Here is a 27,928-nt window from a genome sequence, read left to right as displayed (position 1 = left end):
AGAACTTGCCTGTCTAAAGCTTCTGGGGTTTTCTCTGAGCCTTTGGGAATTTACTGTCCGGTTTTTGAGCTTGCAAATGTCAAGAAAAGGAAGTCTGCCATCAACCAGTGCTGCAAATACTCACAAGTGTATACCAAAAACAGATATTTGCAGAGCCAATAGGCCTGGCGTTCATTTTGGTCCCAGACTTAAATATTTTAAAAGGTCTGAAGTAGTAAAATATCAGCATTAAAAACTGCTGTTTTGACCCCTTTGCTGCTAGGTCTCCCCCTCCCCCTCCTATGCTAAGCCTTTTATTGGGCTTTTTCGGTTATTCTAAAGGTACCCAGGGTTTGTTGATTCCCGTCGAGGGGATGAGAAACTAGCCAAAATACAGCTACATTTTGGTTGTTTTGAGAAAAATGGGAAAAAAGTTCAGAAGAAGGAAGGGTTTATTTTCTCCCTGCAAATGGCATCAAAAAAGGTTTGTGGTGCGAAAATTACCATCTTCCCAGATTTTAGAAACAGGTATACCTGAATCAGAAAACCACATTTATCAATGCAGTATTGCCATTTTACTGATAGATAGACCATTTTTCCTATTTTTTGTGCTTCCAACCTTCTTCAGGTTAGTGGTGAAAACGGGCCTGAAACTCATTGTGGATCCCAGAAAGCTATACATTTCTGAAAACTTGACATCATTCTGAATTCCGCAAGGGCTCATTTTTGTAGATCCCTCAAGGTTTTCCTATAAAAAGTAACAGTTGAAATAAAGAAATATTGAAAGTGAGTTAAAAAAAATAGCCACTTGTGTCTACATTTTCATTTGTGACATCAAACTATGGTAGATTTTCAAAAGCAATATACCGTTACGTCTGTGGGACTCTTCTTTTTGTGGTGATATGGAGGGCTTGTCATTTCACTAAGAACCGTGGTACCCAGAGCCAATAACTGAGCTGCACCCTGCAAAGATTTTTCATTGTGTACCCGGTATACAGCAATTCATTTGATAAAATATAAAGAGTGAAAAATAGGTATCAAGGAAACCTATGTATTTCCACACATGGGCACAAGATACGGAGCTTAGAAGCAGTGGTTATTTGCACATCTCTGAATGTCTGGGAACGCATACTAGCATTTGAATTAGAGGGCGTTTCTCAAAATGACATCTTTCTTACACACTGTCTTACATTTAGAATGCGCAAATGCAGAGAAAGACAACTGGTAATAACATGTGTTCTTCTATTCTGTGTTTTCCTAAGTCTCCCGATAAAATCAGTTCCTCACTTATGTGGGTAGGCCTAGTGCCCGCAACAGGAAATGTCATCACATTTTCCACTGAAAACTGCCCCTTTTTTTGCAATGTGCATAGCTGTGGAAACCTAGCTATGCTGGCACCTATGGAAGCCCATCAATTATGTACATTTTTTAAATCCAGACACCCAGGGAATCCAGGATGGGATGAGTTATGTGGCACTCGCCAGGTTCTCAAATATTGACCCCAAAAAAATCACTTTTCTGCGTGGGAAAGTTGTGAGACCACCAGGCTGGCACAAGTTTCTTACCACCCAGCATTCTCCCCCGGTCTCCCGTTAAAAAATGCTACCTCACTTGTGTGGATGGGTCAATTGACAGCAACAGGGAAGGGCTCAAAACATATTGTGGAGACATAAAAATTATCTATTACAAAACCAACTGGTTTTGCAAGACAGGCACTTGGGTTTTTGGTCCTGGTTTAGGCGGCCATCTAGGGAATCCTACCAAACCCAGACATTTAAAAAGTCCAGAGAGGTGTGACTTGCATGGATACCCCAAAATCTTCTTCCCCAGAATCCCCTTCCAAACCTCAATAGTATCTAAAACATCACTGTGCTGGCACAAATTTCCTACCATCCAGCATTCCCCTCAGTCTCCAAATAAAAATGATACCTCCCTTGTGTGGGTGCCCAAAGCAGAGTCAGCCTAAAAACGTATTAAATACCACTCCCCTTTTAGCCTTGCATTGGCTCCCTCTCAATTTCTACATGGTTTTGTCCCTTTCCTGAGCGCTGGCACTTTGCCCACCCATACAGGTGGATAGTTATGTCAGAGTTTCTATTGTGTTGCTAATAACTTTGGCGCCATTTGATGAGTCTACAAGAAACTTGCCAAAGAAGTGCTTTTATTGGCCTAGTTTGTGTATGGAAAATTTTGGGGTGATCCGTCAAACGGGGGCTGAGAACAAAGAGGGGTCCCAAAAACACAAAATCCTCATGCATTTTCCATAGACTTCCTTAGTCAGGTATACAGCAAAAAACGCTGAACAGAATTACACCAAATTTGGCAGTAAGTTATATCTTGGTCCGCAGATTGTGCTTTTTAGGTCTCAGGCCTAGCGTACACTGCGCAGCAGTGTCACGCAGCCAGAGTCCTTTTCTCAGGGTTTAGAAAATGGACCTAGGAATTCCACGCAGCTTATGCGTGTTATTTCCTAGGTCCATTTTCATTGGCCTTTGCGTGCGTGTGCTTTTAAAACAGAACATGCAATAGGCCATGGGCGGTCGTGTAGCTCTGCCTATGGCCTATTGGTGTCTGTTACGCGCACCAAAGGCCATATGTCATCAATTATCGCGGCCGCGATAATTGAAGACATATGCTTGCAGTGGCGCGCGCACGCGCGCACCACTCGCGAGCTTTTTTTTTCTGCTTGAACAGTGACCTCAACTAACCAGGAGGGCCTGTAAACGAAACTACAGCGTTTTGAGTTTCGTTTCTTGGGAAAGAAAAACCTGCGCTGTGTGCAGAGGCGGGAGGGGTCGGTGACTCAGTCCCATGGGGCCGGCCATCAGCTGAGGTTGCACCACCCTCTCTGAGGCTGGAATCCAGAATCCCGGCGTCTGTGACTCGGTGCTTCGTTTGAGCTGTGGGTTGAGGACCGGCACTGGAGCGGGAGTTCACCTGCAGGAGTGGACCGAGTATGAGCTGCAGATCCAGGCCTTTAACGCCATCGGACCTGGCCCAAAGGTCGCTCCAGAGAGTCAGGTACGAACATAAGGCATCAGTGCCGCAATGAATGGACTCAACACTTTGCCGTTTGACCTGTTATTTTAAGGGTTATATTTCTATATTGAAATAATCAAAATACAACAAAATACAATAAATAAGTACACCTTTTAATGTTTTAGTCTTTTATAGAGAAAAAGTGTAGTGTGAGCAGTGTGTGAGTGTGTAGGGGCAGTGTGTAGGGGCAGTGTGTGAGTGTGCAGGGTACGAAAACTCGAACTAAGTCCACACACACATACACACACATAACACCACACACATAACATCACACACATAAGACCACACACACACACCACACACACAACACCACACACACACCACACACATACACACCACCACACACACTCACCACCACACACTCATCACCACACACTCACCACCACACACTCACCACCACACACAACCACACACACACACAACCACACCGTCAGTGCACACTTTCAGCAGACACAGACACCATAAGTCGTCAGTGCACGCTTTCACCGGGCACAAACACCACCAGCCGTCAGAGCGCGCTTCCACCAGGCACACACCAACAGACGTCAGTGCACTCTTTCATCAAACACACACACACCACCAGTGCACACTTTCACCAGGCACACACCACCAGACGTCAGTGCACACTTTCACCAGGCACACACACCACCAGCCGTCTGTGCACGCTTTCACCAGGCACACACACCTCCAGCCGGCAGTGCATGCTTCCACCAGGCACACACACCACCAGCCATCAGTGCACAATTCCTACAAGCACACACACCACTAGCCATCAGTGCACACATCAATTGTTAACGCATCCACAATTAACTATTGTAGCAATCGCAGTATGGTGCACTTTACTTTTAAACATATTCATCTAAAGCGCAGCATGCCACCATTGCTACAATTCCAATGCAACCCACATAATTCCACTACACACCACTTGCATACACTCCATAACACATGGCTAAAAGGCATTTACAATGCCATTAGCTCTAACTCAAATAAATCCGAGACCTATTGCATTTCCAATGCTTGTTGTGGTTTGGCATGAATCAGTTCAATCGTTTTTGAGAAATTAAGGATCAAACATTTTTATATACCTGAAAGGTTGGGTTTGAGATGAGAAAGAACTCAATATAGTGGACAACTCATGTGTGTTTTTTATGAGCCAAATATGGGCAAAAAAGGGGCAAAAAAATCTGAAGCCGTCATAGACCGCCTCGGCAAATGTTAACACTTGGTAGCAGAGGGCAATTTATGCAGTGGATCATAAGTACTCACCAGAATTTAATGTGACCACTCTAAGGTTCATCAACTGTAAAGACACCTATTGTATTAAGAGCAAAACATCAGACATACAAGCTGTCACAATCTTGCTTTACTCAGAAGAAGGAATACATTTAGTAGTTTGCATCAAACTGTGACCTTGGTCAATGCAGACACATTATGTCACATAGAATCACACAGCCACAAACCTGGCTCTTACATATTTTCATAGGTTAACAGACTGCTCACAAAACTACCATGGCTTTGACCATTGTTAATAAATCATTTTTTCTGGTCATGCCCCGAACTACATGAGCTCACTTATACAGTAGTGTGTGGTTTATGATAAAAAATAAATACTATTTTTCAGGAGCCAATATCTAAAAAAACAATGTAAGGAATAGAAAAAACTTTGAAGAGAGAGGCCAAGAGCATTATGGAGTCAGTATTTAATTCCGGGCCTGGAAGACAAGAAATATTTCTAAAGAAAACGGCACAAAAACTTCATTCAATACCCTCCAAAATAAGGGAATTGGACATTTGTGCAGGGTGAACTAGTGCTTAGGGTCATTTTAATTTTTTTGTTTTTTCCACCATCCTAAACAGAAAGAAAAAATGGGGAAGATTTCGGACGATAGAGGGTGTCACAGTAGGGCCCCAAAGATAGGCAAGGGATGGCGACAAAGTCCAATTTTTTTTAAATAGTAGGTAGAAATAGGGCATTGTAGGTGTGCCTAATTAGAAATTATTCCTTTTCTCTGAGGACATATTTTGTCTCATTTGGGTTCTAAATCTTACAAAGTACTCTCTCTTAGAGAATGTTCAGATTGTTACCTTCACTCACCTCCGCAAACTCATTTTGTCACGTTTTTCCTAATGACTTCCAAAGCGCATGTTTTAGGTTTGAGGAAAACCCAAGATATTGAAGCCCAAACTTTTTTATGGTTTAACACCTATGTGTGGAAGAGCATTCCCTGGATACACTGTAGAGGTGATTGCATTTGTCTTCACTAAAGGCAGGAATATACATTTTAAATGGGATGCGCTAGTTTTTCCGACTCTCACCATACAATAAACATGAAAAACTGTAGCATGTTTACCCTAATGCTAGCTTAGAGGGAATCCCTCTTTTGGTATGTTTTAACACCCCACCCACATCTCGTGAGAAATTCAGGCATTATTACCTTGTAGCGCTGCCTCCTGCAGAAGCTGATACAGCTCTGTATAGTCAGTTTGTTGGAGGTCTCGCTGCTGCCGGTCAGAGGAGGTGGATCACCATGGTCCCGGTAGCAGCCTAGGTTTCCAGGCACTAAAAGAAAGAAATACAGAAAGCATTATTTGAATGTCTTGTATAACATGACTGTAGTGCTTGTGAAGAAGACTATGTTTGCAAGTATTCGCAATTTGCAGAAAATTGTTGGTTAAGAGGCAACCAGATAACTTGTGTTGATGTGTATATTTGAGGTTTGGACTACTGATTTCAGGTCCAGTATACAAAGGATTTCTTTTCTTGGGTGGCATCAGGCAAGTCTTACAATGTGCAGAATATTCAGGTGAGAAACTTTAGCAGTTATTTATCCAATATTTAAAATATCAGAATATTGTTATTCGTAATGATTTCATTTTAATCTATGTCCCTTATAAGATGTCTTATATTCAAATGTGTGCACACAAAATTCATATAATAAAAGCCCTGGTGCTGCACCATACCCATGTCATGGGAGTCCCAACAACACTGCATGTCAATTTCACACCAAGCACTCCCACCACCACCTATGCTTTCCAAAATCACCTCTGCCATAATCCATGGCATGAGTCATGTCATTCCAGTTCTACTTCCACAACATGCCCATGTTATGCAAGCCCTACGGTATGCAGATATATTGCCAGCCGAAAAACCACAACATTTTTCCAGTTTACTATGTTCTCCAATTGCCAAGTATGCTTCAAGAGTGAAACACACAAGAGGCTTTTATTTCTCAGAAATGTTGATGGCACAGTAAATACTGATTCCTAGAGCCCCTAGAGCCTTTTGCAAAGCAGCTTCAAATGTACATGCTGCTAATTGTAAGGATATTGTACCCGGTTTGTGAAAAAGTACAAAAAAATATATCTCATAATGCAAAAACCCATAATAAAACCTGGGGGGCGCAGTAGGTAATATACCCACCACGCACTACCCGGAAGCATCACCAGCTTTTCTAAAGGTTACCTTTCAAAAAAATTTGGCTTTTCAATGCTTCAGGTCCACCAAGCGCTCATATTTATCACATTTGCTACATACTCAGCTGGTCATGTATTGGACCTTATTTTTGCAGCTGAGCGTGGTATGTATGTTTAACTTAAAAACTGATTCTACGGCTATACCACACTTTTACCAAACTGATACAGTTCCAGTCTATAATTATCAGGCTAGCCACCTTATTACATGTCATTACAGACACTCTTTCTAGTCCTGGACTTTCTGATCACAATCTAATGCATTCTGACTGCTTTAGTCTTGCTTTGCTTCAACTGAAGTAATTACACTAACATAACTAAAAACAATGATTTGCAATTTAACTGGGAACAGTGTCCATGATGACCTGGTCCTGGAGTGCTGTGGTTAACATATTAACAAGTGAATCTGATGCTCGGCACATTCAGGGACATCTTCCTGAAACATCTGTGTTTTCTTTCAGTAATATAAGTTCTAGGGCCGGCAGTAGTGCCAATAATGACTAATGTCATCAATAGCTCCTAAGAGTCACGCTGTCTTCTGAGCTCCTGGAAAACCACTTTTAAAAAGCACAAATAGTGACATTTACCCAGTTATAGGCAATTTAAAAACTAGGGGCCATATGTATCAAGCCAAATTGACTGGGCGTTTGCGAGTGCAATTTGTACTAACGGTATGTATCAAGGAAATCTGCTTGCAAAATAAGGAATCGCAAAATTTGTGATTCCTTATTTTGCGATTGCATTTAAGGAATCGCAAATTTTGCGATTCCTTAAATGCAATGTAAGACGCCAAAAAAATTCGCAAATTGGCCTTAAGGAATCGCAAATTACCACCAACTTCTAGTTGGTGATAAGTTGCAAATTCCTTGAAAAATGCATATTTTCTGCATTTTTCAAAGTGCCATGTGACGCACATACATGCCCTAGGGCATGTATGTGCACCACATTTGCACCCATGCATATTTCAGGGGTGCAACAGGGTGTCCTTTGGACACCCCTGCATCCTTGAAACTATTCTCAATTTGCGATTAGCAAATTGTGAATCGCAAATCTCCCATTCATTCCTATGGGCCTCCTGGCCCATAGAAATGAATGGGAAAGTATTCCTTAATTGCGAATTCGCAATTTGCGAATTCGCAATTAGGGAATATCAAGAAATCGCTAAAAAATTGCGATTTTCTTGATACATAGCAATTTGCGATTCTGAAATAGCGATTTCTAAAAAATCGCTATTACAGAATTGCTAATTGCTACCTTCATAGATATGGCCCTAAGGGTGTTTGGTTGTGCAAGTACTAACGTTGCAGCTCGAATGTCTCTTTTGCATTACTACCTAAAACTGTGCTCTTAAAGGTAGTTGAATACTGATAGTACAATGATATTGCTGTCAAAATATGCAATATGCTATGACTAAATACAATAAATTGTGTTTACATCTAAAAAACTTTTTGGTATCTGCCAGTGCCGTGCTATGAACATGTACACAAACATTAGCAGATGGCGTACGTCCACTCACTAACCAGGGCACCCGCACGTGCTTGGCATTGTGGGAGACACGCGGGGAAGTATCAGGCGACTGACCAATGCTGAGATTTGGAGCTGATATCTTCATTTGCAGATAAAGAGGTAGCACTGACAGCCAGAGGCCTGGTGAGGCCCTTTTCAAGGGATGGGTGATGGCTGCAGTGTTACTTTTAACTCCTCCATTGATGTGTAAAAAGTTATGCGAGCTGGCTCAACAGTTTCTCTGGATTTATGACAATCACTCCAATAAAACACAGCAGTTCCTCGTTAATGTCCTGTAGTATAGCTCTTTATCTAGCATTTCAGCATATTGTCCTCATTTTCATGTCTTTATGTGTGATGCTGTAAAAATTATGAGTTTTTAGTTGACACTTGTTGAAAATGTGTTGTAAAACAAAATGATCTACCCCATTGCTTAGGTCGAGCATTCAAGACCGTTTGTATATACTTTAGTATATACTTATATATGTATGTACTTTGTGGGCTCTGGATATCAGCGCTAGGACTTGTCTGTTTCCACTTACAGACTTTTTTCTGTTCAACTGCCTCTATTTAACTGTCTGCTTTCTGCTTGTTCAACTGCCTCTATTTAACTGCTTTGATAGAAAACAACCAGTAGAGGTCAGTAAAATACCAAAATTGCTTTCTGCTTAGGGGCTTTCTTTTTATTTATTTTTATGGCAACTGCTTCTATTTAACTTTCTTGATAGAAAACGACCAGCAGAGGCCAGTAAAATACCAGAGTCACTTAAGCATTCTCTAGATTCTAGTCCATAGAAATTGTCTTCTACGAGCACCTGTAGACAATAATATTTTTTTCACATCTTGTATTTTCAGTGATATGACCACAAAAGGCTCTGATTTTATATTAAAAACAGAGCTTAGGACTATACCATTTTCCGCTGAAAGGCAATATTTCTCTCCATGTGTTCCCATACCTGGCATGTCATGCCGTTTGGTGCTTACTTTCCCTCCATGTTAAAGAACAGTAGATGTTTCAGCACCCAGGCTAATGTGCTGCATAGCTAAAAACATATAAGGCCCCAAAGGCGAGACAAATTGTATTTATTGCAAATGCTTGTTTTGATCTTGGATGGAGAACACTTCCAATCATTTCCTGCAGTAGCCTAGCTCTCTTGCTGTATTACCTGCACATCGTATGGTTGCTGGTGTGATAAATTTGCCAGTGCTGCCTTGGGTAGCAGTCCGACCCCAGTGGTTGGGGCCTGTGCTCACTCTCGCCTAATTTTGTGGTAAACCCTGTACCTGTCCCTATCTTGCAAGCTGATGAGAAAAATGCAACAAATACAAACTGTTTCCATTTACTTAATCAACTGCATATCCATCACTATTCAAGGACACATAGGTTAGCTTTGTAACCCTCACCAGCAGTGCTCAGTTCCTGAAGGTGTGATATAAGAACCATTTAAAGGTAGGACTTATGCCCTAGAACGCAGCTTGTGAAACACCTTCCACTAAACATAGCATGAAGGTACACGTGGCACAATATGGACGTATTGTGATGGTAGGAATGGTATTGTGTGAATCTACTTTGGAGGAAGGGCTGAAACAACGTATGGCTGCTTTAGAGGAAGCGCTGGCATAATAGGGACTAGTAACATGCTGTGAAGTTGGGGTTGTGTGCTGTGGAGCTGATAGTGCGTGCTGGAGGCAGGGTGAGGAATGGCTGGAATGAAAGGATATGCCTTGGAGGTAGGGCTGTCATTTGTGGGTTAACTTTATAGGTATATTCTGTGATAGAAAGAGAAGCCCTAGCTTGCTGTTGGGTAATTAATCACCCTAAGTTTATGTGTGGGGTTTACCTTTTAAAGTAGGAACTGACCCCAAATGCATAACCTATATTTTCAAAGGAGGAAGAGGTTTGGAAAGAAATGCCACACTGTGCATATGATGGTTGTTGTCAATGACGTGTTATAATTTTGAGATAGGGTTTATGAGAGCCAGCAAAAATGTGGTGGTGGATTATTTATCTAGAATGACAGTGAATGAGGAGGAAGCTGTTGAAGAAGTGTTTGACAGAGAGGAATCGGCAATCAATGGGCAGATGGCAATAAATGTGCAAGATTGGGATGCTGCAAAGGAGAATCATTTGGTGATGAAAGACGTGGAAGTGAAAGTTGTATGTGGGTGAGGCAGCAAAGGTGAATTGAGTTAGGAATTGAAAGAGTATTTCAAAGTCAGAGATGAACTAAGCATAATTGGTGGAAAGCTAAGGAGGAGAAATCAAGTTTTCCCTCCTAGTGGGGTTCAAATAAATATTAACACTGAGGGACAACTAAGACTTGGAGTGACGAAAAGGAAGGTGAAGCAGTTACTCTGGTGGCCCGGTATGTACAGTGATGTGGAGGAAAAGGTGATAACTTGTGTTGCATGTGCCAACAGTGATTAGATCAAGGTCAAGGTCATGAGGGAACTTCCTTTCCTAAAAGACAGTGTGAAAAATTGACTACTGATTTCCTAGGGTCTGTATCACAGTTGAGGTCAAGAAACAAGTACATCCTGGTAGTGGTTATCACACGAAATGGTTTGTTGTAAATACTATGGAGCATGTGAACACAGCAAGAGTCATTAAGTTTCTGGACGACGTTTTCATGAAAGAGGAAATACCTAGAACCATTTTGTCAGATAATGGGGTGCACTTTTATTTCCAGGGAAATGACTAGTTATCATTCCAGGTTGGGAATTGTCCAGGAGAGTGTAGCTCTTTTTCGATCACAGCCCAATGGGTTAGTGGAGAGGGCAAACCGTTTAATAATGAAAAATATCCAATTATCATTGCCCACTTCTCTTCCAAAGAGAAAAGAATTAAGGAGGATGATGTGGTCACATAGGCCATCTACTCATTCTGTGTAACCTGTATCACCACTTGTATCTCTAAAAGGAAGGGAACCAGGCAGAAAGGAATGCCTCATATGTTTAAGTGGAGGAGTGAATGTCAGGGATGATTGTGAAGAAGTGAAGAGAGGAGTCAAGGATCCGCAAGAGAAGAATGTACAGCAAAATAACAGAAGGAGGGGTGTGAATAAGTTTTGGGTGCAAAGTGAACATTGGGTTGTTGTAAGGAATGGGTGGTTTGCCTTTAAAGGAGATAGCAAGAACAAGGAAAATGTGCAAGTAGGTGACAGAAAAGGAAAAAAAACTAAAAGCATAGTGTTGCATTACATATATATTGTATTAGAGTATGATAAAATTGTTATAATGTTATAAGTACCGAATTGCAGGTAGTGTACTACTGTTTTGTGTTGTTTAAACAATAAGGTTCGAGATAATATAAGGGGGGAGATATGTGGTGATAACACGAGGGCTAAGTAACAGAATGTAGAATGTTATGATGCTGAGAAGATCAGAGTAGAAGTGTGAGAAGAAGCTGGCAGGTTGGAAAGAAGGGAGGACGATAGGATGGTCAGCTGGAGATGATCATGTGACATTACAGTTAAAGACATCCATAATTGAAGGTGTGCAGACCTCATCTTTATAGTAGGGCTTTTATAATTTGCTTCTTAAAGATTGGAAAGGGCTAATATATGGACCTGGCATGCTGTGGAGTTAGTGCTGGCATAATTAGGGCATACTTTGCTTTTAGAACTTTGTTAGTGTATGGGATGCTCTCAAAATCAGATAGTCCTGAGAGTTCTAGGGCACAGCATGTGGAACATCCTTCTGCTGAAAATTCAAAAAGCCATAGACTATTTTTATTTACATATAATGCTACTTTTTGCTTTTGCTGGTTGATTCCAGACTGGCACTTCTTGGATGATAATGCGCGCCTACGGCACATGAGACCTTCAAGGCATGCAAATATCGCACCAGGCCTTTCTTCACATCTAGTGCATCAGCCCTACCTCCAAGGTGTGTCCTTCTTACTCCAGCCAACCTTCCATATCATATTGAAGTAAAACTTGCTCATCTGCTTGCTGAGCTTTGTAAGCTAGTGTTTGTACCTGAATAGTTTTTTTTATAATACACACCCCTTCTGCCCCCCTCTTCCCCTCTGGAGACCCCCTATCCTGGCTTGCCGGGTGCCTGGAGAGACTGGTCACCATAGCTTGTGTACCATAGAAATTGTGTTCTTTCACTATTTCAAATAGTTCAACAGTATGCTGTCGTTGGGGACCTTGGCGGGTTGCATGTTCGAGACACCGCCTGTAGCTGGGCTCAATGGTGCTCACAGTGGCCAAAAGGAGGGGGCACCTGTTTAATGATCAAATAGTCATCCTATACTGTCTTTTTTTAATCCAACTGTCACCAGCAACAGATGAAACAGAAAAAGGTAGAGAGATTCATGAGCCTTCAATGAGGACAGCACCTAATAGGCACATAGCTGTCAATAGAGAAGCAGGTGCAGTGGAACCATGGCCGGGGAGAGTGAGGAGTTTGAGTCTGAATACCCAATTATGGCTGTGTTCTTAATTCCCCAAATGGGGGCTGGCGGGTAAAGTTTTCTTTCCTTCAAGATCCATAATGCACTTGCAACGCCGCTATCACCTAAATCACAACTCTGCTGCTTCCTAAGTATGTGAAGTCACACCCATCCCATCAACATACATGCACATTACTGGCGACTTCTACTTCTACATCAGCCTGAGTATGACACCAGCACCGCTGCCAATGCATGCAAATCACTTTAGCGCTACCACCGCAGAATGACGTCACGTCAGACCTTGTTTAACACCATTTTCATTTAACACAGCATATTCATATCATCTCAGCCCTGTCGCTACTGAATTATCATATCATGCCAGCCCTGACTCTTTAGCAAGACTATGTCACACTATCACTATTTCTACACCATTATGTAAGTTCTGCCCTTACACAATGCCATCTCCACACCATCCCATAACAATATTATGCTAGCTGTAACTCCAGAGCATGTCCATGCTATACACCTCTTATATACGTCCCATACAATGTACGTCCCACCATCAAAACAAGGCCATATTATGCCAGCCATATGTTCATAGCATGCACATTTTACAGCAAACATACATTCAGAGTACACCCATTTCATGGCAGCCCTACCTCCACAACAACGCACACACCATCAAAGCTCTACCACCAGCGCATGTCATAATTATGCCAGCACTAATTCCACAGAAATACCAAGTCCCCTTTCAAAACACGTCTATAATATTAGCCCTTTCCAACCGTTGAGAGGCATATTATACAACCGTTAACTAAACCATGCCAGAATCACACAAGTGACAACATCAAAATGTGCCTATTTTATGATAGCCCCAACTCTATGGCATGACCTCTCAATCCAGCCCTTGCCGCACCATGCCCCAGTTAGGCCAGCCTAGCTCCAAACCATGCAAGCCGTACTACCTTAGCATGGCCCTAATCCTTATTATGCCAGCCCTACCTCTAAAGTATACCTATATCACATTGCTCTACCTCCAAAGTAGGCCCACACAACTCTGACCTTCATCCACAGTATGCCCATATTGTGTCAACTATGCTTCCACACCAGGCTTATATTATGCCAACCAATTTCCACAGCATATTCATATTATGTCATCTCTAATTCCACATCATGCCAATATTACATTGGTCAATTTTGCACAGTATGCTCATATTACTCTGGCCCTAGTTCTATAGCATGCTTATATTATCTCTACCCATACCCTTAACACCATGCCCTGTCCTACTAGCTCCTCATCGAGTAAATCTTTAACAACTGTTGTTGGTATTTGATTTAGTTGTATAGCACAAGCTGTTTCTGCTCTGCCTTTAGTCTTGGCTTTCCAGATCATGATTACTGGAAAAGCTGGTCACCGTCGCTTGTGCACAGTTACAGGAAAGCATAAATCGATGTGTTCATTCATTATTTCATGGTGCCCTCCAGCATGGCATCTGTGGGGAGAACCTTGGCACACTGAATGTTTCAGTCACCGTCTCACAGCGAGCTCAATGGCACTTGTAATGGCCAAAAAAAGATGGCTTCAGGCAAGTGATTAAACATTAATTTTTCCCTTCTTTTTATTTTTATCTTCCTCATGCCAGCAACATCCATAAAAAGAGGGAGAAAGATTCATGCACACTCCATGAGGTCGACGGGTGAGGGAGAAATTGGATGTTTTTTGATAGAGCCAGTGAACCTTGGAGAAAAAGGCTGGCTTGATGAGTTATTCAGGAAGTGACGTAGCTGCTCGTACAGCGCGGCATTGACGTTGAAAGAGGAAGAAAAAGACTTAAATGATATCCGAAAATCCACTAATGCAGAATTGAGACACGCAGTTAATGAGAAGCTGGTCTCTGAAGATTAGAATGGGGGAATTCGGACGACAGACAAAAAGTTAATGGTGCAAAGTGGATATTAAAGAGGACACTTTGAGGTTTATGGGCCAGTGTGATGCAGAATTAGGTTCAAATCCGTACAGCATAATGTAGCACTGACATGTAGCCTGTGGGACTTGCCCACAGGGGATAAAACTAGATGCCTCCAGTGGCAGAACTGTACGAATGATTTTCTATACGTCTTCACTGGTTGATAGTTTTCCTGCAGCCTGTGTTGGATTTTTTTGTGTGCAGATTTTATATAGCACGAACTCAACCCGAAGGTATTGGAGCACTTTACATGAGTACCAGTTACCTTACACATTCAGGCACAGGGAGATTAAGTGATTTGCCCAGAATCACAGGAATGGGACGCGACCCGAGGTTTGAACCCAGGTTTTCAGCGCCAAAGTCAGTAGTCTAGCCGATAGACCATCACTCTCAATTAACATTAGAGGAAACAGATGGTGGAGCAGCAGCTTTCCATAGAGAATCTCATAACAGAGGCCCTGGAGGAACAAAGACCAGTGAAGGCTTTGGTGAAAGAAACCAAACAGAGACGAGCAACTCTGCAGAGAACTGAACAGAAGCTCTATAAAAATGTGGGACACAGCTATCCACACACCGCTTTCCATACTGACCTCAGTACCTAAGGGAATGAAGTATTTGAACCTGTCACTTCTCATGAATCTCCTCCTAAGTTGCCATGTATACCTCTGCGCTCTTACGACTCAGCAGTGGAAGAACACCTCTACACCACCCACAGCATGTATATGGCTCTATCTACACACAAACCCTGATCATGCCCTACCCACCAGACCCCCAGGACCATTCGCTCGTAAAAGAATACACAGTGTGTATTTGACCATGCCCACCCACTGACCAATGACTCGAAAATATATTCTGTTTCGGGATCCCATTGCAAAGTTTCCTCCAATTTCCTACCCTATTTCCCCATTGTAGATGGATGAGGGTACACACTTAAATTAACTTTCAAAGACTACTTTCTACATACTACACATAGCATATCCAGGTGCCACCTTACTCCATTGCATCCCTACCGGTTTTCGTAAAGGGAAACGTCAGCCGCCAGCACTGTGGACAGGAGGCCTACTGGGCCATCTCTGACTTGCTCTGAAAACCAGAAACTTCACAAGTTTTTGAGACTCCTCAATGCTTTTTGTCAGACATCTGCTGTAATCTGTTCCTCCTTCAATGTATTCATTTATTTTATATGATCCTAGGGTAACTGTTTAAGTATAAAACATGTTGCATATTTATTCAAGCTGTTATATGACCGACATTTAATGTAGTGCACTGCATTTTATTAAGTATAGAGATGTGACCTCCATTTAATAGGTGATTTAATCAATGCAACGAAAGCCAGATCTTACGAAATCTTAATGTCAGTGATGGAGCATATAGCCTGCCAATTTCAAATGGAAGATGTTTTTTTTTTTTTTGGGAACCTTTATTATTACTTCAAGCAATTACAAGTATGGGCCTACAACCACCCCGGCCGGCCGCTAGTCAAAGCATAAGTATAGCAGAGCAATGTGGAAAGGGCAGAACAGTTCGAAAACCGGGGTCCTACAAATGTCCAGGGCATGGCTTGTATGCATCAAATGGAAGATGTTGAGCACACTGATGATAGGGTCTGTGTAGGTAAAACGTGTTTAAAGTCAACTTACTGGACAGGAAGTGATGATCACCGGAACTTTATCAATGATGCTGAAGGACTTAGACAGTGCACGCTTCTGAGTGAGAAAGGAGAATGTCAACAGACAGAAGATGAAGTGAAAGGGAACCTCTTCCAAGACATGACAGGACCATATGCCGTCTCTTAGGCTTACTTGGGAAAGGACTGGGCAGGATGCTGAGTATCCAACATTAGTTGAAGAGGACAATTGTTAGCACCAGCATGAGCTAGCAAATCTCAGACATACATGGGTATGGTAATTCTCGAGTCTGCATCCCCAGCAAAGGCATCTTGATGAGCGTAATTGACCACTTGATAGAGAACACAGGAAAGATCCAGAAAAAGACTGGCATAGAGCACATTTCCGTAACTAAGCCTGGAGTCTAATAATACTGTGATGAAAGTCAACTATCCTGACCAGCAGGCATTGGATGATTGTTCTACATTTGTCAGAGTCTTGTGGAATAAACCAGAGCTTTTCATCAGATGTGATTCCTAGGGTTTACCTTCTTCCTGGTTTACACTTCCTAATTCATCATCTGTTTTATATTTCACCTCTACTTCAAGTTCATCCTCTCCCCCAAGCTCCTTTTCTCAACTGGTTCGCCACATCCTAGTACTCCTTCTCGGAACATGGACTTTCGCCCCATATTCTCCTTCCAGTTGACCCTTTCTCTCCAGTTTGCCTTTTCCCAAGTTCTCATTTTATGCCTACCTGTTCACGTTCTCTAGTCTTTATTTTTTTGGTCTCCACCACCCCATACCGCCCCTCCCCGCCCCCTTTTCCTTCTTTATTTATATGTTTGCCAGTGGTGGGATGTCCTTCGGTGTCATTGTTGCTCTTAATCATTCTTAATAAATGTAATTTAATTTCATCCCCAGGGCAACATCTCCCTCCTAGTCACCCTCTCCTTAAAGTTCGAATTGTTCTCTATTTCACCTTTTGAACTTTGGGTGGAAAGTCCCTTGCTGGAGACCATCTAAAAAAAGCACCCATTCTTCTGCCAAGAGCTTACGGCAAGGAGATAAACTCTGGGTGACACATAATAACAGTGGTCAGAAAAGAAAGGGGAAAGTGGTAATTTTCTTGTGTTGACAAAACTCCAGATCACTGATGTCAGCATTGTGAGAACCCAACATCCCTGTCTGACCCCACCTCCTTGGCTTTTACACCACCCTCCTGCTATCTGCCTCTCCTCTTGACCACATCAGGTTGGCCGGGCTCTTGTGGTCTCACCGCGCAATATGTCACTGACATATTTTGTCATGACTTCGACCCAAACTGCTGTGGTTTCAAATTCTACTCTATGAAATGCCTCCAAAAGCTTTCACTGCAGGGAAGCTAAATGCTCCACTTAGTTTATTGATTCTTTCCAGTGTTGTAAAATTGTATTCCCCACATGTTCTTCCTGTGGTTCCTTCCTCTAAAGACTGCTTGAAACCCAAGCCACCGTGGTGCTGCCCTCAATGTGCTTTGTGTTGACCTTCCATCTGGAAAGCACAAACCTCAGGCAGGAGTCTATAGTGTGAAGGGCTCCTCGGGACTCTACGGTACCCAGGATCACAGCACACGTCAGACATGATGGCGAGGCAGACAACCTCCAACAATATAATTACCTGGCTGCATCCCCCTCCTGATGCCTTTCTTTTTACAGATCTTTCTAGAGAAATGAACAAGGCAATGTGTGTCTTTCTAATTTTGACCTTCCTAATAATCCAAAAGCATTTGTAGTATGTGGGAGACACTGAAAAAGTGGTGGAATACAATGTGTCTTTAGCGCTGTTGGCGCATGGTTCGACAATCATTTTTTGCACCCCCACACCACATGCCCGCCTCTTTGGGTTCTCCCACTTCCACAGGGCAAAAGTTCCCCTCATCTCTCCAATCATAAGTTATTGCTAAACACAGTGCCCCCCCTGAGGCCAGCGCCCCACCCTACACGGGCCAATGCCAAATGCAACTGCACCAGGCACACTGCCATAAAGCCGGCTCTGTTTACAATTGAGAACACCTGGAGGTGCTACCTGGACGAATGAAAACCAGAGTCTGGGGGGGTTAGGTAGAAACAATCAGGAAGTAAGCTCCACTTTAGCAGGACCCTGCAAGAAGCTGTATCTGTTGTCTGTTGCAGAGTGCGACAGGGAGACATTACTTGACCGTCATCAGGAAGCCAATACTCGCGCTGACTTCCGGGATTAGATTTGTGGAAATCATTTTGTCAGTACACAGTTCTCATTCTCATGAAGAGCATTCCCTTGGCTTAAAACCAACCGAATGGAGATCTGCCGAGACAATAATGTCAAGTGGCGTTGACTAACATTCAATCAGCTTAGGGCGAAGCAGAAGCTCCCATTAGGCCCACGGCAAGAAGTCAGCCAGGAGGAGCACAGCGTGTCCCACCACAGAGTCTGACTCACAAAGTGCTATTGAAGTGGCAGGCTGTTTTTGGTTATCATTCACCCTGCCATTGTGTAAGACATGCTTTGTGCTCATTGTCCTGGAGGGCATCCAGGTCTGGAGACACACTGGTGGGTGCATCATCAGGTCACATGGGACACACACAGATCCATCAAATGCCACATTATTTCCCAAATCTTCATAGGGTAGGTCTACTGACTTGACACAGTGTTGCACGGTATTTGAGTTGTACAGCTGTGGTTCTTCTGCATCACAGTGCAGCACACTGAACAGATATACGTAAGGCATTATACTAATAGGCTTGGGCCGAGCCCAGTCTGTGGGTTGACCAGGAAATATCATCCCATTCATGTTTACAATGTGTTTTGGACAGTCTCTTATTCACACACATAATCACTGTACAAATGCCACCTGTTTATAATGCAGCCTGAGTTGATTGCTTCTTAAACCTCCGGATTCTGACCTCTGCTAATGCCTGAGGCCTGCTAAACAGGTCTCTGACCTGCCATGATTGGTTCAATGGCTTAGCATTTTGCTTCAGGGTGGCCCCTCATAATATTGGACAGGGTCGACACTTGACAGGCTACTCGGATACCAATGTGGAGTGTAAATTATTAATACTTAGTACACTATACATTAACTGTCCATGGGATGCGGTCACCACTTCGGTCAAATATACACATATGGTATGAAGACTTGTAAAAAGACGTGTAACATTTTTCCATAGGCAGTCATTATCTTCAGTGTCACTTATGCCAGGCACACAGCAGTGAGTTTTCCGAACACACGTCTATACCTCTTATAAAATATTATTCAAATTTTTAATCACATGTGCTCCGTGACACACTAGCACACATTTGTTCTCACATTCACTTCCTCAGCCACTCACACAAAGGTTGATATTCATCAACTGTTTCAGACACATTCCTGCAAATACTTATGCATACTCTTACACACTCTGTCACTCACATACTGATCTACTGACACACTCAGACACACAAAACTGCCTTGCTCAATTATTCACACTCTTATTTACACATTTAACAGCTCGCATTTCATAGTCTGCTCACTCACTCACAAAGGTTAAGGACTCAGAAAGAGTGAACATATACACAACGATGTAATACGATGTGTTATTCTAAAACGGAACTGCTTGATCTACAGCACTCCACCTGCACTTGTGCCAGACGCAACCCAGCCCACTTGCGACATCCTGTATTACACCCCTCTCTACTTTGCACCTCTAGGAATACCACACCCAATCCCGCCAAGATCCACACTCTCAGGATAGGTCATCTTAATGTGAGATCTGTGCATAAACACCACTCTGAAATTTCTGACCTCCTGACTGACCACTCGCTCGATGCCTTGTTCATGACGGAGACGTGGCTTCTCGATGAAATGGACTCGGTCTGCAACTTGGCGACGCCCTCAGGTTATACCATTCACACTGTGAATAGAGGCACGAGAGGGGGGGGCTTGGCTCTAATAATCAAATCTCATCTCGACTGCGTGTTCAGCAAAACTGATATTAAGGGCTGCGAAAGTGCGCGTTTTTCAATCAAGGCTAACCCTCAGTTCTGCGCAACGGGGCTTCTAATCTATAGACCCCCTGGTGCAGACACCCCTTTCATTAGCTCACTCCTACAGTTTCTAGACATCAACATCCTTAAGTCTGCTAACTTTACAATTATGGGTGACCTTAATTTACATCTTGATAAGGACTCCGAATCCAAAATGTCCACCTTTCTTGCTGATCTCGCGGCCTTCCAACTCACTCAATTCGTGAAGGGCCCCACACACACAGCGGGTCATCTTCTTGACCCCATTTTCTCCAATATCACGAGCTGCTCTGCAGGCACGCCGATCCCCATGACCTGGTCCGATCACTGTTTAGTAACTCTATCCATCCCGTGCAATTCGAGATCTGTTGTGGCACCTACTCCCTCAGTCCTGAAACGGCCATGGAGAAAGCTTCATCTTGAAGATCTACACAATCTTCTGGTACTAAATCCTCCACCCCTTACCGAAGATTTAGATGTAAGCTATGACCAGTTCTGCTTATGGATCACTCAGGCTCTTGATACCTTGATCCCGGCCAGATGCTGTAAAGCTCGCACCCATACTGCTAGCCCTTGGTATAACCTCGAATTAGCTAGCCTGAAAAAGGAATGCAAGAAGGCAGAGAGGGCATGGAGGAAGAACTACGATGTCAATTTAAAACTAGACTATGTCATGCTCCAAAAAACCTACCATCGTAAGATCTGCAGAATAAGGGCGGCATATTATGCCAAGGAAATTAATAACAGCCTTAACACCTCGAAAGCTGTATTTAAAATCTTGAAAGATCTCACCGCAAAGAAAACTGTTAACACCACTATCACTTCCCCTGACCTCTGTAACAACATGGCCAATTTCTTCACCAACAAGATCCTGAAAATCTACGACTCCTTTCCCAAAGGCCCGCAGCCAGTTGCTATCTTCGATCCTACTAGGCCCTCTCTCTCCTCTTTTCCCACGCTTGAGCGAGAGAGTTTCCAAAAAATCTGCAAAAAGATCAAATCAGGCTCTCCGGCAGATCCCCTTAAACCGGATACCTTCCGCGAAGCCCATGAATCAATCACTGAGCACATCCGAGAAATCATCAATCGGTCCCTTCTGACTGCTAAAGTTCCCTCCAAGTGGAAGCAGGCCTGGGTTTCTCCCATTCTGAAAAAACCCACTCTAGACCCCTCGCTTCCTGAGAACTTTAGACCTATCTCCCTGCTCCCCTGGCCTGCCAAAATCATCGAGGCACATGTCAATAATATTCTGACAGATTTCCTCCTTACCAATAACATCTTGGATGACTCTCAACACGGGTTTAGAGCTGGTCATAGCACCGAGACCGCCTTGCTCAGTGTTTCAGAGGACCTTCGTACCATCCTAGACACCGGAGGCACGGCAGCACTGGTCCTGTTGGACCTCAATGCTGCCTTTGACACGGTGTCACACGAGGTCCTCTTGTCGAGATTGGAGGAGATTGGGATCACAGGGCCAGCGTTGGAATGGTTTAGAGACTTCCTTTCCAACAGGTCTTTTAGAGTCTCTACTCCTCCTTACATCTCGGAGGAACATAACATTGGACAGGGAGTGCCGCAAGGCTCTTCTCTGAGCCCCACCCTGTTCAATGTATATGTCCGCCCCCTGGCAGAGGTAGCTAGAAGAAATGGACTTGCCCTGGTTTCCTACGCCGACGACACCCAGTTGGTGGTGTCACTTAATGACAACAGTGGTCTGGAGGCTCAACACTTCCAACAGACACTCACCGACATCACCAACTGGATGACGGCGAATTTTCTTCAACTAAACGCCGGGAAAACGGAGATTCTCCTCCTGGGCAAAAACACCTCGTCCTGGGGTGACAACTGGTGGCCGGATGTGCTAGGCCCTCCCCCTATGCCGAAGGAGTGTGTCAAAAACCTGGGAGTTTGGGTGGACTCTGCTTTAAAATTCACGCACCACACCAAAAAAGTTGCCGCCACATGCTTTGGCGTTTTGCGTAACATCAGGCCCATTCTGAAGTTCTTTGATTGCCGCACTCGTCAACTTATCATCCAGGCGACCATTCTCTCCAGACTGGACTATGCGAGTTCCCTTATATTGGGAGCTAACCTAGCTGAAATCACTAGATTGCAAAGAGTTCAGAATGCGGCCGCCAGGGCTCTGGTTGGTCTCCCGCGCCATTCCTCTATATCGGGAACCTTGAAGAAACTGCATTGGCTCCCGGTGGGCAAAAGGGTCCAGTTCAAAGCATTGTGCTTCGCCTTCAAAATTCTTAAAACCTCCTCCCCCCCAATGCTTCGCCCACTTCTGTCAAAGTACATCCCTAGGAGATTACTCCGGTCAGAGGGGCAGCATCTTGCGATCGTCCCCCGCACCAGACTGGCTAGAGTGGGCGGCCGCTCTTTCAGTTTCCTAGCGGCCAAGCTATGGAACAGTCTCCCTGAAGCTATCCGCGGGATTCAGGATCTCCTAGTCTTCAGAAAGGCTATCAAAACACACCTTTTTCAACAATAGTTCCCTCCTTAGCGTCTCCACCTCACTGTACTCTGTCCTTCCGCAGCGCCGGGACGCCCCTTTGCTGAGGCAGCCGTGCGCTATATAAATCACTATAGCATAGCATAGCATAACACACATCCACGTGCTAACGTCATGTCTTCTCCTGATGTATTGCTCACTCTAAACTAATATCATCCTTAACCCTTCCATGTGCTTTGCTCTGCCCAAACTCTCAAGCACTGCACGGAATCAGTCCCAGAAGAGATGCCAGCTCAAGATTCTCATGTACGCCTACAAAGCCCTTCCCAACCTAAGACCTGCCTACATCAACCATCGACTAAACTTCCACCAACCCACTAGACACCTGTGCGCCTCTTCACTTGCCCTCACACACACACCCCGCATTCGTCAAGGCAGTGGCCATTTCTTCTTCTACATCGCTGCCAAGACCTGGAACCACCTTCCCCTCCAGCTCCGTACAGACCCCTTGCTGGCAGACTTCAGAAAGAGACTTAAGACCTGGCTCTTCGAAGGAGACACAGCACCTAGACACCCCTAGGGGTGACAGTGATCGGCTCTACAAATGCTGTTTGGTTGATTGATTGACTACCAGCCTTCGAGCCCTCCTCTACTGAGATGTCCTGTGAGGATGCTCGGTAACTGGGTGCTTGGCTACCTCCTTACATTACGGGTTACCCAAACCTACAGATAACACATGTTTACAAACCTCTTTCAGAATGTTTTTCAAGAAAATTGGATTTTTAAAAGTTTTGGGACTTGGTGCACAAAGGAATGGCAAATTGCAAACCTCTTTGATCAGCAAAGCTCACCCTCATGTCAAATTTACAATTTGGCACATCTTGTGTTATATTGTGACCCATGTACCTTTAAGTCACTGGGGTAGCAACTATAGCATTCTGAAGAATTGAATGATTGTCCCATGCAGGCCTCCATTCCAGCATTTGCAATGAGGCACAAAACCGATTACCGGGGCATTAATACTAATAAAGGTAGCAGTGTATACCTCAATATGAAAGGTCCATTTACACTGCAGAATAATTGATGACACATTGCACCACAAAGAATGAAGCTGGTTGCAGTGTGCTATGCGCAGTGCTATTCGCTGTGACCAGGCTCTTTGTGCATCGGGCCCTTGATTTGTTGGGGGTATTGCAAAGTGTCTAAATGCCCAAGTCAACACCGGTCAACCTGAGGGGGTAAACTGTGGAAGGAAGGCCAACCAAAGGACTGTCTATGGTCCTGGGGCAAGAGACTGAAAAAGTCATTCAATGTTAGAAACCGATGGAGGCCTCTTTATGTAGCAACTCACCAGACCACGATCAAACAATTATGATTCGTTCTTTAAGGGTTAGGATAAATTGTCTCAAGGGCCTTCACTAATACCTAAGATACCCAAGATAAGGTTTCAAAGCCACTCTCCTCCACCTGAGAATTATCCAAGGAAGAGAGGCTGAGGACGCTCATTAATCTTCACAGACCAATGTCACAGGCCATGGACCATCCGGTTGATCAGGGCCGGACTGGCCGTAGCGGGCACCGGGCAATCATCTGGTGCACGGCACAGCTGGGGGACAGTTTTGGGGCCCATTTTTGTTACAGGGCCTTTAACAAAATCGGCTGAAAACCGGCCCTGGCAAAAAGCTCGGCGGCACCCCCCCTCGGGGGGGGGGGGGGGCGATCACTTTGCCAGGGCCGGTTTTGGTTACCAGTCCGGCCCTGCGGTTGATGGTCAGACTGTGGAGTGTGTGAAAACATCTGCCAGGGAAGAGATGGAAGTAACTAGCCCAAGACTAAAATCTGTGGAGAAGTGTGGCTCAGGGGTTAGAGACGGCAGACCTGGAAGCTGAGATCGGCCCCGGACCAGGGTTCAATTCCCCGCCCCGACGGGGGTTGGGCTCAATAATTCCACGGACTCGATAATTCTCACTCCGGTGCCTACTCAACTCACGGGTTCACACTCTGCGACTCTGGGCAATAGCTTGCTTAAGCTCCACAACGGCCCCTCGCGGCGGGATGCCTGGCTTTCACCTTGTGGATACCCTGCCGGGGTATCTCACAGGGGAATACCGGGACGGGTTCCCTAAGCAAGCGCATAGATGCCTGCGATGTGGGCGATTTGCGCTATATACATACATGTACATTTACATTTACATTTAAGTAAACCTCAATCCTAATGTCAGATCTTATAGGCAGATAGTATGCCTATTTGACTGTAAGAGCGGATGCCAGTGTTGGCTTCATAGAGGTGGATTGAAGGTCATCACTGGTGATACAGTACTTCTCAGACGCTTGCCTCTGCCATGGTTATTCATCCACAAACATCCCTGAGCATCCCACAGGAAAGGAGATGTGGTCGAGTCTTCAAACTGCCGACTTTGATCATTGGTACCTGGGTTCATATACTGGCATTGGTACTTGACTGACCATTGTGTGATTTTGGGCATATCACTTAATCTCCATGTTCCTAAATCTGTGAAAAACTACGTAAAGTGTCACAGTTCAATTCAAAGATGTAAGTCCCCACTGGATGTACTAGAACCTGTATCGTCTTGAACCCACTCTTGAAGTACAGTTCTCCGTTTTTCCCCAGCTAGGATCATGCTGTAGAAATAGCAATAGATGTATGCAGCAAACAGAGTCACATCTCCATGGCACAGATTTCAGTGGAAAATATGTTTGCTTGCCTTGTGTGTAAGAGTGGCACTTCAGGTCCTGTCGTGAATAAGAAGTTGGGACAAAAAGAATACTATGGACAAAGAATAGAATCCCACAGCTTAAAAACCGTGAATCTATTACGCTGCTATGTCTGCAATAGAAGACAGAGCCCAATGGGGAGTTGGCCCAGCCAAAGCCCGAACTCCATCAGGCAACCAGCCTTGTGTGATGGCATCAGGGAGAACCAATGATCTGTATGTGGACTATTTGGTAACAAGCTTGCTTGGAATTCGGCCACGTTAGGAAGAGAACTACCAAGGGAAATCCTGAAATGAATCTTTGAAATGTGGCCATATTTAGTTTCTTACAAAAATAACCATATTTAACATATGCCCTGAATTCAGAATACTGCTTGGGATCCTGGAGAGTGTCTTTGAACAACCAAGAGGCTAAGCAGGTGTATTCAAGCTCCAGGTGGTACTTGTCCTCACAAACCATTATTGATGGTTTAATGAAGCCAATTTCGGGCAATTGTGAATGGCACTGAAACCAACAGAGTTTACATAGTTGTGTATGTTGACCCAGTGGGATGCTACGGCCGAAACACGTCAGTCAGTTTTTGTCCTTTATGATATATATCCATACTAATATAATAAAGAGAGAGCCCAAACCTTTGAGGCGGGTAATCTCAGGAACCACAGCACCAATCACAACACCCAATACAGAGTTGGAAAGGGCAGTTGCAGTAGAAGGACATAGGCTATGCAGACGCCCACCATATACATTTAAAAGGTAAAAGAACCGTGCCAGCAAAGTAGTCCCTTGCGGGCGTGTCCGCGTTGTGCTGTGGGCGTGTGCTGGGGGCGTGACAAGCACTGGTGGCGTGTGTTACGTTCCGCCATTCATGCCATGTCTCATATCATGTGCTGTGGGCGTGTGCTGGGGGCGTGGGCGTGTGCGGGCGCGGGATTACAGAAAAAAAAAGTGAGCGTTATGCCCAATATGTCATTGTTTTTTCTTCCCAGGTTCTGTACATTCCAGCTCCGGGTGTGCTTGCCCCGCGCTCCCCTTTACACCCTAAAAATGAATTCCACCCTGCTCCCTTTAAATACCCCTGCACCCCATAATCATAATCAATCCTTACTCCTTAAAATACCCCAACACCCTTAAATACTAACCCATCTTAACCCGATAAATATACCTTGTACCCCAAAACCAAACCTATCCCTAAACCCTAAAAATACCCCTGTACCCCAAAGCCCAAACCTAGGCCTGAACCCTGTAAATACCCCTGTACCTCAAAACCCAAACCTACCCCTGAACCCTAAAAATACCCTTGTACCCCAAAACCCAAACCTAGCCCTGAACCCTAAAAATACCCCTGTACCCCAAAACCCAAACCTACCCCTGAACCCTAAAATACCCCTGTACCCCAAAACCAAAACCTAGCCCTGAACACTTAAAATACCCCTGTACCCCAAAACCCAAACCTACCCCTGAACCCTAAAAATATCCCTGTATCCCAAAACCCAAACCTAGCCCTGAACCCTAAAAATAACCCTGTACCCCAAAACCCAAACCTACCCCTGAACCCTAAAATACCCCTGTACCCCAAAACCCAAACCCAACCCTGAGCCCTAAAAATAACCCTGTACCCCAAAACCCAAACCTACCCCTGAACCCTAAAATACCCCTGTACCCCAATTCACAAACCTAGCACTGAACCCTAAAAGTACCCCAGTACCCCCAAACCCAAATCTAGCCCTGAACCCTTAGCATACCCCTGTACCCCAAAACGCAAACCTACCCCTGAACCCTAAAAATACCCCTATACCCCAAAACCCAAGCCTAGCCCTGAACCCTAAAAATATCCCTGTACCCCAAAACCCAAACCTAGCCCTGAACCCTAAAAATAACCCTGTACCCCAAAACCCAAACCTACCCCATAACCCTAAAATACCCCTGTACCCCAAAACCCAAACCTAGCCCTGAACACTTAAAATACCCCGGTACCCCAAAACCCAAAACCTACCCCTGAACCCTAAAAATATCCCTGTACCCCAAAACCCAAACCTAGCCCTGAACCCTAAAAATAACCCTGTACCCCAAAACCCAAACCTACCCCTGAACCCTAAAATACCCCTGTACCCCAAAACCCAAACCTACCCCTGAACCCTAAAAATATCCCTGTACCCCAAAACCCAAACCTAGCCCTGAACCCTAAAAATAACCCTGTACCCCAAAACCCAAACCTACCCCTGAACCCTAAAATATTCTGTACCCCAAATCACAAACCTAGCACTGAACCCTAAAAATACCCCTGTACCCCCAAACCTAGCCCTGAACCCTTAGCATACCCCTGTACCCCAAAATGCAAACCTACCCCTGAACCCTAAAAATACCCCTATACCCCAAAACCTGAGCCTAGCCCTGAACCCTAAAAATACCCCTGTAACCCAAAACCAATACCTATCCCTAAACCCTAAAACTACCCCTGTACCCCATAACCCAAAACTATATCTGAACCCTTAAAACACCAAAACACCCCAAAACATATACCTCAGTACCCCAAAACATATACCCCTATACCCATACTTACCTTATCCAAACATAAAAAAAAACATGCTTTTACCATACATGCATTTACAACGAATTTTGTTGTAAATGTATGCGTGGTAAAAGCATATAAAATGTAATGCCATGCGTTATAATGGCATTGCAGAGTCATGGTACTTTCGTAATGAAAGTATGCGGAGGGATGGTATGCGGAAAGAAAGTTGAGG

The 27,928-nt window shown here is 44.2% G+C and overlaps 1 protein-coding gene across 1 annotated transcript in view; it reads right to left on the bottom strand.

Moving 5' to 3' along the window:
• Positions 1-27,928, bottom strand: part of KREMEN1 (kringle containing transmembrane protein 1) — a 363,157-nt gene that overhangs the window by 120,745 nt on the left and 214,484 nt on the right. The window contains exon 4 of the mRNA XM_086943299.1: positions 5,454-5,578. Within this exon, the coding sequence (XP_086799425.1) occupies positions 5,454-5,578 (125 nt within the window). The remainder of the gene's footprint in view (positions 1-5,453; positions 5,579-27,928) is intronic.

The sequence above is a fragment of the Lissotriton vulgaris genome, chromosome 11, assembly GCF_964263255.1.
Source record: "Lissotriton vulgaris chromosome 11, aLisVul1.2, whole genome shotgun sequence".
Taxonomy (NCBI): Eukaryota; Metazoa; Chordata; class Amphibia; order Caudata; family Salamandridae; genus Lissotriton; species Lissotriton vulgaris.
This window is presented reverse-complemented; position numbering and strand designations above follow the sequence as displayed.